Genomic DNA, 12,529 nt, shown 5'->3' on the forward strand with positions numbered 1-12,529 from the left:
GGGTGGCAAAAGCCAAGCACACTCTGGCTAGGCTTGTAAATGCCCTAGGGCAGATAGCCTAGTATCATCTACCTATGAAAATACGGAAGGAATACTGGTACATTTTTTTAATTTAAAATTCAAGGCAACTGCCAGTTTTTGATTAAAATATAATCTCTATAAGATTGTGTTCTATTTCTACTAAGTTTTTACTGCTGAGATGACCAATACTGAATCAAGGCGTATGTCTGTTCTGTGAGTAAAATACTAAGGATCTACTGAAAAGACTGCTAATCTATTAAGCATTGTTTAAATTTAAGCTCTATGATACGCCTTTATTGTAAGCCTCGTTACATACTGTTGGTGAATATAAATGGATAATATTCGTGAATATTTGCTCAATATAGTTGATTTTATATAAAAATGCAGAAATAAATTAAATTGATTTTAACATAGCTTATTCACTGTAGCATTTGTTAAGGAGCCCCCTCCCTCAACGCCTACTGGCAGTCCATAAAAATAAAACTTCCTAGCATAAAATATAGTTTTAGTAAATAAAAACGTTTTTCCTTATAAAAATGCAAAAGTAGAAGGTTTCTCCTAGAAGGGTACTTACCTTCTTTGTCTTGAAACACTAGCCGACCATCAGTTCCATGAAGTCTGCAGAAAATCTGCACTTTGATGGCAAAAAGCTCTAAAGCTTTGGAGACGGACTAATGGTCATATTCTTGGCAGGATATAATACATACAGGTTATTCTGCTGTAAGAGGGATGTAATGTTAAACTTAAGTGATATCACAGAATTGCCAACACTATGCAGAATATACTACACAGAGCACCACTAAATAGAAATCTTGGAAATGACTACACCATCTCACCAACAAATGACAACTTGCTCTAATTATGCTTACTTGACTGTGGAAGCAGTATATCAAGCCGATGGGAATACTATAAGGGCATAGTCTCCAATTTCTATGATTTGAGGTTTGACTTCTGCAATGGTAGATCAGGTTACCTCTGCATTAATAGAACTGATGGGTTTTGGGTCTCTATTATGTACCCTTTACAAGCAAACAGTCTAACTAAAAATGATGAAGACATTAAAGGTTCATGAATTCTACATATATGACTTTTAATTCTCTCCACTGCAAACAATGTTTTTCTATACCTTTGATTATTTTTTATGCATAAAAACAATGGCATAATATTCTATCTGTACATACAGGTTCACGGGTATGTACAAGACAAGCTGCCTTTGCAGACCATTTCAAGCCTAACCAATTTCCCCTTTGGTGCTTGAACTATCTATTCCATTTGGTGTTAGACTGTCCTTACCCATCCCATGGTTAACTATATTACTACCCCTAGTGGGAACTGGGATCAAACCATAGATAATTTGAGGGGATCCATGCATGGGATAAAGCAATTACAAGCAAACATTGTCAATTAATAGTGTAGGGGCAGTCCTAGGGTAATTTTTACATTTACCACCTACAGAACCAAGTTTTTTTTTGAATATGGATAGGGATGAGCTTTGTTTTAAGTGGAAGGGGAAACTGTTCCAGGGCAGTGGTATCCCCTAAGAGGTATACATGTCCCTCCAAACCATTCTGTTGATACTGCAGAAGAGGTTTAGATCCCCAGACCTAGTATTTCTGATGCCATTTGACTTGCTAATGTGCTGTACATCAGTATTCTGTCAGAGATGCCTTGCATGCCAGACAGGTCATTTCTTAACAGTTTGTAGGATATGGAGTATAATGATGGGTCTACACAGGACATATTTAGGCCTTGCATCCTTTTGGTAAGGTATCCCAGTGGATGCTCCAGTTGTTGCACATGTCTGGACAGACATATATCATTTAATCGTCAAGACCTCTATACTATAGTTAGGAATTACTTTGTTAATTCAGCTTGTACCACAGCCTTCAATTTCCTGACTGGCTCCAGCAGGAGGTTCTCTGGCCTCACTGATCATATTCTTCAGAATTCAACTACATCCCTAGTTACGCCATCATGGGATGTGAAGCAGACCCTAAGGAATGCTTTGTCACTAGAGACTGCTACACAGCTACACAACTGCTAATTAGGGTCTTCAATGAAAGGCAGTGAAAGAACTATGCTTTTCTGCAGTAAACTGGACTTCTGAAAATTGTAAGTTATCACACTTGCGCAGATCCTGACAAAACGTTAGTGACTGACTCCAGTTGTTCATAGTCATCCAGTACTAACTCCAAAAATAGAGATCCTAGACATTTTCCTGTTCCAGTTGCAGCTGACATCAGTCTTATCAGCTTCTGCTATCCCAGTCCCATGGAATGTGAGCTGCTGCACACATTAGGAACCACGTACGGTAACTTAAACACACACACACACACACACACACACACACACACACACACACACACACACACACACACACACAGATCTTCATCTTCAAATGAGCAAGCTTTCCTTTCATCATTAAGGTACAAGTTAATTGGTACCAATGAATTCCCCCTTCTCTCAAAATGACACACTGTAGATGCCTGAATAATTGTCTTACTCCCCTTCTCAGCTGGTGTTTTAACTGGGCCTTTCTACGTGACCAGCCTCTTGAAATCTTTAATCATAACACTATAGCACTGAATTTTACACACATTTCTACATTAAGTACAAGATCAAACAAATAAAAATAGCTAGAACCATCATTACCACCCCACCCCTAGAAAAAGTCACATATGAAAGGTTAATTCATCAGTTGGCTGGCCTTAAAGGACACACAGTACAGTTAAAGATTAGAACTTGTAGCTCTAAGTTCAAAGAGAAGTACACTATGTAATTTTTTAACCCATCAATATAAATCTTTCTTATCAAATAAGCATAAAGTACAAATGATAGAAACCTGGAAAATACCTAAATGCAATTTTATTTTACAATTTGATAACCATGTGGGTGAGCTTGTCTACAGACCCCTTTCAGTCATGTAGCGTGTACAAAAGTACAAAGCTAACAGTGCAAAGAAACATGCAGACAAAATACAAAAAAATGAAGACAAGAACTGATACAAACAGTAAGAAATTCTAACAGCTTAAAACTCTATAGAGGTGTTGACTTGATCAGCATTAAGATGCAAACAGGTGTCAATTTACACTAGCAAGTATTTACAGAATCTTTACAGTACATACAGGAAAGACGCACCGAGTATATTTTTTAGATTTCTGACTTTTGTTGGTAGACATAGTTCAACTAGTATCATGGAAACACTTTCACAGAGCATCTTGGAAAAGGAATTCTGACTGCTTTATTAAATTACACCAGAGTTTTATTACCTTTAACTTCAACTGACAGGTTGTTCCATAGTGCTGGTCCTAGTCTGGTGGATGTCTTCTACAATGGCCAGTTTACAGAATGGCCTAACTAGGGTGAAATGATAGTCTTGGCTGCCTCTCAGGGAGTAGTTTTGTTCCCTGTGTGACTGTTTAGTTCTCAGTGGTTGAAGTACATAGAAACAAAGTAGCTCTATTTGCGAGAGGGAGACGGTGTATTTTGGGGTCTATATCACTTCAATGAAGTGACAGTTCAGCGAACGGCATTTCATCAGAAATGCCGTTCATCAAGATCTGCTGTTGTGGGGGGTTGCACCCCCCCCCTGCTAATTATATATACCACCTCAAAGATCGCACTACAGTGGGGAAAGGGCAAATTTCTCGATTCTCACTATACCGCGGGGTCTCAGTATGAACAATTCGACAAACGGCATGCTTGATGTAAGTGACCCAAAAATGCCATTCGCTGAACCGAATTTTCACTGAAGTAATATAGATCTGTGTATTTTATGCAGTATGGTACAGTGAGTTGTATTTTGGTCTGCTAGCAAAGCAAATGTACATATCTTAGCTTCTGCAGATTGCAGTGTGTGTGTTTTATGAGGACTGTAGTGCAGTAAGGGGTATAGCATATACCAGTTTAGGGCATCAGTAAATTTTTAGCTATGGATTTTTCAACGCAGGAGTTAGGAGGTGAGATATGGAATAGCATAGTTTTAGTTGGGAAGAGAACTTTGGTGGTTATACTGTCAGTATGAGTTTTAAAACAAAGGAGTGGGTCTACCTTTAATCCTAGATATTTTTGTTCCATTACATTTGGAATAATATCTCCTTTTACATCAGAGCATAAGTTTTAGTAAAGAGGCAAACATTTTGGGTTTGTGGAAAAACGTAACATTTTTCTTTTTTCAGTTAATTAATGGTCTACTTGTTTGCAGACTATTGCATAGGTTTTAGAATTTGTGCTATATGTTAGTTTACAAGAAGCATTGTGCTTTGTCACTATGAGTAGTAGAATATCAGCTGCCTGCATAATACTTGAATGAGGGAGGTCAAAGGAGCTGTCATTAATAGAAAAGTAGTGGTCAGTTTCTGAGAGAGATTTGTTACTGTAAACCCTGAAAAGTTCTAGGTTTTGGGTAGTTTTGAAAAAGAAATGGCAAAGTCTCCAAAGTTCATTATGGTTAATGGTCTTGAAAGCTCTTGTTAAATCAACAAATATTCCAGACTATTGTTCATATTAATGTAGATATGATTCTGTTGCTGCAATTAATGCTTACAGGGTGCCAAAGGAATTTTGGAACCTGTATTGCCAGTCAAAATGGAGGCCATAGCTGTCGATATGTTTAAATAGTTGTCTATATACAAGTTTCTCAAATATTTTAGATATTAGACCAGGATTAGAAATTGGTCTTTAGTCTTATATTTGAAGAAGTTTGTACTTTAGGCAATGGGATGATAACAGAATGTTTAAAGGGAGCAGGGACACCTGCAGTGGTGAAGAATAAATTAAAGATAAAAGTGAAAGGTTTAGCTATTTGTTAGCGGTTCGTGAAATTTAGGGTGCAGTTTACTATAATTATTGTCAGTAGTTATAGCAACAACTAGACTAATGCACAAAAACAAAATTACCAAAACATGAACTCATACATGCTAAACAACTAATTTGTCAAGTACTCTGCCTATTCATGCCCCTGACAATTAGTTTAAACCTTTATTTTTCATGTCAAATTATGTTGCCTCCTTGGGACAGAGGGATGAAGACCTACGACTCAGGCAATTCAGGTTCAACAAGTGGCCCAGGTTTCTGTAGATGGTTTCTATTAACAGGAAGAAATGAAGAGGCTTCACCTTCTCACATCACTCTTGGGAGGGTGAATGAGAAGTATGTGCCTAGGGTAGTGGAGAGGAATTGGTTTGAATTCCTGATGGAAACTCAGCCCACTGAAAAGATGCTTCCTTTCAAGGAGAGGCAGTCCAATGTAATATAATCACTTAGAGGGGGACAGCCCCTTGCAGGCCTGAACACCCTGCCCCTAAACTGCAAACTCTGAGCACAGAGGGGAGTGGCTAGACCACACTAAACTCCCCAGTCAGCTTGCAGTACAAAGGTACACATCATCAGTTTACTAGCTAGTGCAGGGAAGGATCCAAGCCTCTGTTGCCATGCCATATCACCTCCATAAGCATAACAAGCCATGAAGTAAAGCCTGAAGTCAGGAGCAACTAGAATTAATGGGATTTAAAAATAGGAAGGTCTTAACAAGACTACTGTTTTGCAAATAAAATCTGGCCAAATACTGGTACTGCTTTGACAGATCTGTTTTACACTTCTTAAGTTACCCACCGCTAGCATCCTTAAACTCTTTTTGAAAACATCTTGCTCCTCCATGGTAGAGGTTAGGGTTAGAGCTGCAAGTCCCTTTTTACTGTCATTGCATGCTGTGGACTAGTTTATGCATCAGCTTACTGCAGATTACTATGAGTTTCCTCAGCCACCGGCCTGCCTTGTAAAAAAGCTACCCCAAGCACTGAGCATTAGGCAATTAGGACCATGGCTAAGAAGGAACCAGTTTATCATCAGATTCTATTCATTTTCTTAATGCAATATCAGGAAGACTGATGTACAATGATACAATCTACTCTTGATGCTTGCTTATTTCCCTACTAACACCACTGACAGATGATGCATTTTAAGACTAGTAATAATGGATAGTGTTGCAAGTGTTCACCCTTAAACTCTACCCAGGAATGAAAAGCAGTTGCCAGATGCTTGATTCATCTCTACTTTGGTGGCCACCCGATAACTAAGCTTGACCGCCAGAATTTTCAGCATCATGCACAGAAAGCTGACCTATGTGCTGCAGACTCAAAAGGCTATTCACTGTTCCAAATTGCTCAGCAATTCTAAGTCCCTGGAAACAGTTCAAGAAAAGTATGTACTTGGTAAAACAAAATGTCTGTCAATGCCCAATGTTTTGCTGAAAGGCTATAGTTGCCATGAAAAATCTGCTGTCTGAATCCCAAAAAACATGGCCTGGTTGGGAAGACAACGCTGACGCTCATGAGGGGTAAAATGTAAAGGTTTGAGAACAAAATACTATAAACTATTGAGCTACAAGGCTACATGTTCCAAATCTATAAAAAAAGCATAACCTAGTGTATTGAAAACTGATCATCTGCTTCTTCAGTCAGAACTATAAAAATCAGACTTGATTTCTGGCATTTATGCTTTCTCTGGAAAGTTTTTACACTGCAGTCCCTTTAACAACTTACCCCAAGGTTGCAAAGCTGCAAAAACAAATTCTGAAAAATTAATTTGAAACAGCTGGTCTGATTGAGCAGGCTTCAACTTATCAGTCTTCAATGGGATACACTTGAGAACAAAGGCTTAAAATATAATAGTTTTTCAATACTTCTGAGCTAATGTTTCAGCAAACTATTGTACAGATATGTGAATTAAAAAAATACATCCAAGTCTCACATCTGACCCAATCCAGAGTTCACTAGGCAAGTAGGGAACAGAAGAAGATTGCTAGACCTCTTATGTACTACACCTACTGACAATTTCTACCTACTACACTTCTACTGAATATGGGAGCAAACCAGAGCATCTGGATAAAACCCAATGAACACAGGGAGGGCACAGAGAGTCAATGAAGGCAGCCAAGAAGTAAGCGAGAGAACCACTTGCTGTGATATGATAATGCTACTCACTGCACCAATGTGCTATCTTAAACACATACATCCTATTCAAAAAGAAGCCAGTTTTGCCATAAAAGAAAAAATACTGGTAATGTAAGCCTACCTAAGAGGAAATCTGTTTAAGAAATAAGACATAGTTCAATGAATTCTGTATCTACATGATGTGGATATGATGTGGATAATTAAAATTAAGTGCAAGTTGTAAGTTGCAATTTTTTCTCTCAAGAACGGCCCTGTAGTTGTTGTAAAGTGAAATGAATAGAATCACTATATTAGTTCTCAAGGGCAGGTGGTTTAAATCATAAAAGTAAACAGCAATTTGGCTTCATCGTTACTTTGCTGACAGTCTTAAACTACTTCTCAAATAACTGGAAGTACAGCACCAGCAGGTCAGTCACTCAACAGACCGAAAAGTGCAGTGCCTTTGATCAACACTGGGTCTCAAGTTCTACCACAGGTAATCCAGTAAAGTTCTGGCAAAAAAGAAAACACAAGACGTGCAAGGGTTGTAAAGTATCATACCAGGTTAACAGGACTGCTGATGTTGCTGTTCATTAATGACTCCAATCCATTCACAAGGTCACTGCAATAAATCAGAAATATGACTTGCATTATTACTATCCTGGACAGTTTTTTTTTTTTTGTTGTTGCTCAGCACCCTAGAGGAAAAACATCTCACTAATTTCTGAAGAAAGCAGAAGGCAACCAGGAAGAAAATGTGCTCAAGAAAAGAACATCAACAGAAAATAATAGAAGTACAAGTCTGACTCAATTTATGTTGTGACTAAAATATCTTTTATGAGTTGAGTTACACACACACTAGCAGAGCTGGCAAAAAGAACATGCTATCTTATAAAATAAGCAGAATCATCTTTCAGACTTCCTTAAAATGAACATATATGCATTCATTCCTTCATATACAAATACAAGACACATCAATGTTAAATAATGAAGCAAATTTTTAGCAGTGTACAAATACACATCACTCTTCATACCTAAAAAGTTGTTCTCTTCTGCTGCTGTTTTTCCCCAAGGCTCAGAAGCATACTTAAATGACTTAAGGTCATAAAGTGCAGAAGTGGGAGGTGAGGAAATTCCAGATGATTACACAAAAAGTACAGTTTTGTACCTACCATAAATGTAGATGTTTGAGTGCTAATACAGCTGCAGTCATAACAGATGGGTTCTCCTGCCATCAGGCGGGTCCTCGGTCAGCCGAATTCCAAAGTCTAGGTCCGGCGTCGGTTGTTGTCGCCTCTTCCCTGACGTCAGTGTGACAGGGGTGTAAAAGAACCAGCCGACGCCATTTTCTTCAGTTTTTCTTGCCCCAGATGTCAGGTGCCCCCAGAAAGAAGGCAATACATAAAAGTATGTAATAATGCAATGCAATATAATCAAAGACCAGTAGTTGCAAGCAAATACACCATAAAAGAAGACCCCTAGAGGGGAAGGAGGGAGGGAAACCTGGACTGCAGCTGTATTAGCACTCGAACATCTACATTTATGGTAGGTACAAAACTGTACTATGTTCATCATGCATACAGCTGCAGTCATAACAGATGGGTAGAATCCCAAAGCTAAGAAAGGGGTGGTAGGCACTAGGTGGAGCTAGGAGGAGCCAAAATGCCCTGCAAGACTGCAGTGGCAAAGCCTGCTCTAGATTTGGAGTATAATGGTAGGTTGTAGTGCTTGGAGAAGGTATGCACAGAACTCCAAGTGGCTGCTTCTAAAATATCCTTGGTAGGAACTCCTCTGAGGAAGGCTGCAGAGGTGGCTGTGGCCCTGGTCGAATGAGTTCTAATGCCTGCAGGTACAGTTTTGCCATGAAAGGAATAGCAAAAGCGTATGCAGTGGGCTATCCATTTTGAGATTGTCTGTTTGGATATTGACTTTCCTTGAGCTCCTACCGCATAGGCCACAAAAAGCTGTTCTGATTTTCTGAAAGGCTTTGTTCTGTCCAAATAATAACGCAGTTGTCTGTGGATATCCAAGGAATGCAGTAATCTCTCCCCTTTGTTTTGAGGATTAGGATAAAAAGTAGGTAAATGTATGGCCTGATTTAAAGCTACCCTGGATACCACTTTAGGCATAAAGGACGGGTTGGTACGTAATGAAACTCTGTCCTGATGGAAGATGATAAAAGGCTGGACAGCCATAAGAGCCTGTAGTTCTGAAACTCTACGAGCTGAAGTGATAGCCAGAAGGAAAGCTGTTTTCCAGGACAAATATTGTAAATCTGATGAGGCAGCTGGCTCAAAAGGAGGCAAAGTCAGTTTTTCCAGAATGAAATTAAGATCCCAAGCAGGTATTGGTTGTTTTCTTAGAGGTCTTAAATTCTTAGCCCCTCTGAGGAACTGTCTTAATAGAGGGTGAGAGAATAAAGGTGGATCAGTGTTGTATTCTGCAGAAATGGCTGAGGCATGGATTTTGATGGAGGAGAACAAAAGTCCACTGCTTAGCCGTTCAGCCAAATATTGTAGTATTTGAGGTAAATTCAGTTTTCCAGGATTCTGGCCCTTTTTCTCATTCCAAACACAAAAACGTTTACATTTTTGCAGAGTACGCTTTTCTAGTTGATGGCCTTCTGGCCTCCAAAATGACATCCTGCACCTCCTTGGAGAGCAGGGCCTGCTGCGATGCTAAGGAATCTTCCATGCGGCTAGATTGAGTGTTTTCAGCTGACTGTGAAGAGTTTTGAAGCTGTGCTGAGTCAGAAGAAGATGCATTAGAGGCAGGGTCCATGGTGGGGAATGTGTCAGGCTCCTCAGGAGTGGGTACCAGTGTTGCCTTGGCCAGTCCGGAGCAATGAGTATCATCTTTGGTCTGTCTGCTCTGGTCTTCAATAGGACTTTGGGCAGCAGAAGAAGAGGTGGGAAGGCATAAACTGTCATTGATGTCCAACTGAAAGAGACAGCGTCCACTCTCCAGGCCTTTGGATGGAAGATCCTTGAGCAGAATTTTGTCAATTGATGATTTTTGTGGGAGTCAAAGAGATCTATGTCTGGCCTTCCCCATTCTTGGATTATTTCTGTAAAAACTTTTGGATGCAACTTCCATTCGTGAGGATCTGTCATTCCTGCTTAGGTTGTCTGCCAGCGTGTTTTCCTTGCCTGGCAAGTATTGTGCTTGTAGTTCCATTTGTAAATCCATGGCCATGTTCCAAAGTGACATGGCCAGTCTGCATAGGGGATAAGAATGTGTTCCTCCCTGCTTGTTTATGTACCACATAACTGTGGTGTTGTCTGTTCTTATCAATAGCTGGCCTGGTTGTAGAAGGTCCTTGAAAGCTATAATAGCATTTATCACTGCTAGCATTTCTTTTGATTGATGTGAAGGTGCTTTTCTTTTGGGTCCATTTGCCCTGAATGCACCGGTCTGTCATGTCGCCCCAGACGTAGTCCGAGGCGTCTGTTGTGATGACTTGATTTGCTTGAGGCTTGCTGAATGGAAGACCTGTGTTTGTTTGGCATGCTTGAGCCCACCACAGAAATTCCTTTTGCAGACATGGAATTAGTGGTATTATTGTTTCCAAACTGTGGCTGTGTTGAGACCATATGTTTTTTAGGTACCATTGTAGTTCTCATATGCAGCTTTGCACATGGGATTAGTAAGATGCAAGATGCCATGAATCCCAGAGCCTGCAGGATTTTCCTTGCAGTCAGCCTGGTGCAATTTGCCAGTGTTCTGAAATATTGAATTAGTTGCCCCTGCTTCTCTGGCGTGAGGTAGGCCATCTGGGTGTTTGTGTCCAGATTGGCACCCAGGAAAATTATCTTCCGAGAGGGTATTAGTCTTGATTTCTCTTTGTTGACTGTGTATCCTAGAGAGTTTAATAACATTATTACATAAGCCAGATGTTTCAGAAGAATGTGCTTGCTGTCCGCTTGGATCAGGCAGTCGTCCAAATAAGGGTATATTTGTATCCCTTGAAGTCTGCAGTAGGCAATTACTGATGCCAGGCATTTCGTGAATACTCTGGGTGCAGTAGATAAACCAAAGGGCAATGCAGAGAATTGATAATGGGTTGAACCTGCAAGAAATCTGCAACTTTTTCTGATTGGGACATGCAGGTATGCCTCCTTGAGGTCCAATGTTACCAGCCAAGACTCCTTGCCCAGCATGGGAAGAAGTTGCTGTAGAGTGAGCATCTTGAATTTTGGTACGAGTAGGAATGTGTTTAGGATGGAAAGATCCAAAATAGGTCTCCAATCTTTTCCCTTCCTTGGCACCAGAAATAGCCTGGAATAAAAACCTTGGCCTTGTTCGTGTGTAGGTACCTCATGTTTATAAGACCTGAAATTTGCTTTTGTGCCTCTGCCCTTTGATTGTGTGGCAGGTTTGGCATGCCTTTCATTTTTGGAAGGGTATGAAAATGGAATTTGTAGCCTCTGTTTATAATGTTCAGGGTCCATTTGTCCTTTGTGACAATATGCCAATTTTTTGAGAATAGTGCCAGCTTTCCTCCTTAGGGGACTGCCATTTGAGACCTGGTTGGCATGCAAAGGGGAAAGTCATTGGTTTTGCTTTCTGAAAGATTGCGAGTTGTCCTCACCGCCTCTTTGTGTAGGGGCTTGCCAATGTCTGCCTCTGTATGAGCCTTGTGTTTGTCCTCTGCCCCTCGGGCACCTGTATCTGCCTCTTTGGGGTCTGTCTGTGGCAGGAAAGGACCAGTTTTTGGAAGGCCAATTTCTACTAAAACGTGGGCTTTGAACCTGCAGAAATTCTTTCACAGTTTGCATTGATTTAGCCTTTTCCTCCATTTTCCGTAATACTTCCTCAGCATTTGCCCCAAATAGTACATCCTTTTGCAGAGGGGCGTCTAGTAATTTAGCTTTGACATGATCAGGCAAGGCTTGTTCCTTGAGCCAGGCATGCCTACGTATGACTGAGCCTGTAACAGCAGCTCTACATGAGACCTCTGGAGCATCAAAACCACACTGTAAGGTATGTTTACCCACTTGTTCTGCACTATGCATCAAATCCTGCAACTCCTTCATGTCTGGTTGTTCAGGTTGTGACATTTTACTCTTCAATTGAGATAACAGAAACTGTTGGTATTTTAGCATATGAAACTGACAGTTTAAGGCCCTCATGGATAAGGTAGCAGAGGTATATACCATTTTTCCCCACCTTTCCAAGGATCTGGAATCTCTCTCGGAAGGCAATGGGTTTTTGGCAATGGAGTCCTTAACTCCCTTGGGCCCCTGTGAGATGGTTTCTAGGTCAGCAGCATGGCTTTTGTATAGAAATTGGTGTGAGTCAGGAACCCTGTAGTACCTGTCAGGCTTAACTGGAGCTGGAGGAAGAGAGTCCAGGTTAAGGCAGGCCTCCGAGTAAACACCATCTAGGATGTGCAGGACAGGAGGTATAGCCAGAGGCCTGTGCTGAGGTAACAAAAGAAATTCCCTGAGCCTTTTCTTGGAATCTGAATAATCCTGGCCTTCCCAGTGAAAGTGTTCCCTTAAGGTATGCAGAGTTTCACCAAATGAGTAATCCTCAGGGGGGGATACAGAAGGAATAGATTCCTCTGCATCAGA

At 40.5% G+C, this 12,529-nt stretch overlaps 1 protein-coding gene across 2 annotated transcripts in view; it reads right to left on the minus strand.

Moving 5' to 3' along the window:
- Positions 1-12,529, minus strand: part of UXS1 (UDP-glucuronate decarboxylase 1) — a 1,006,428-nt gene that overhangs the window by 303,617 nt on the left and 690,282 nt on the right. For both annotated transcript variants that reach the window (XM_044072750.1, XM_044072749.1), the window contains exon 12: positions 7,515-7,575. In XM_044072750.1, coding sequence (XP_043928685.1) covers positions 7,515-7,575 — 61 coding nt within the window. The remainder of the gene's footprint in view (positions 1-7,514; positions 7,576-12,529) is intronic.

Source organism: Protopterus annectens, chromosome 5.part0 (assembly GCF_019279795.1).
Source record: "Protopterus annectens isolate FY-2018-M chromosome 5.part0, PAN1.0, whole genome shotgun sequence".
In the NCBI taxonomy this organism is placed as follows: domain Eukaryota; kingdom Metazoa; phylum Chordata; order Ceratodontiformes; family Protopteridae; genus Protopterus; species Protopterus annectens.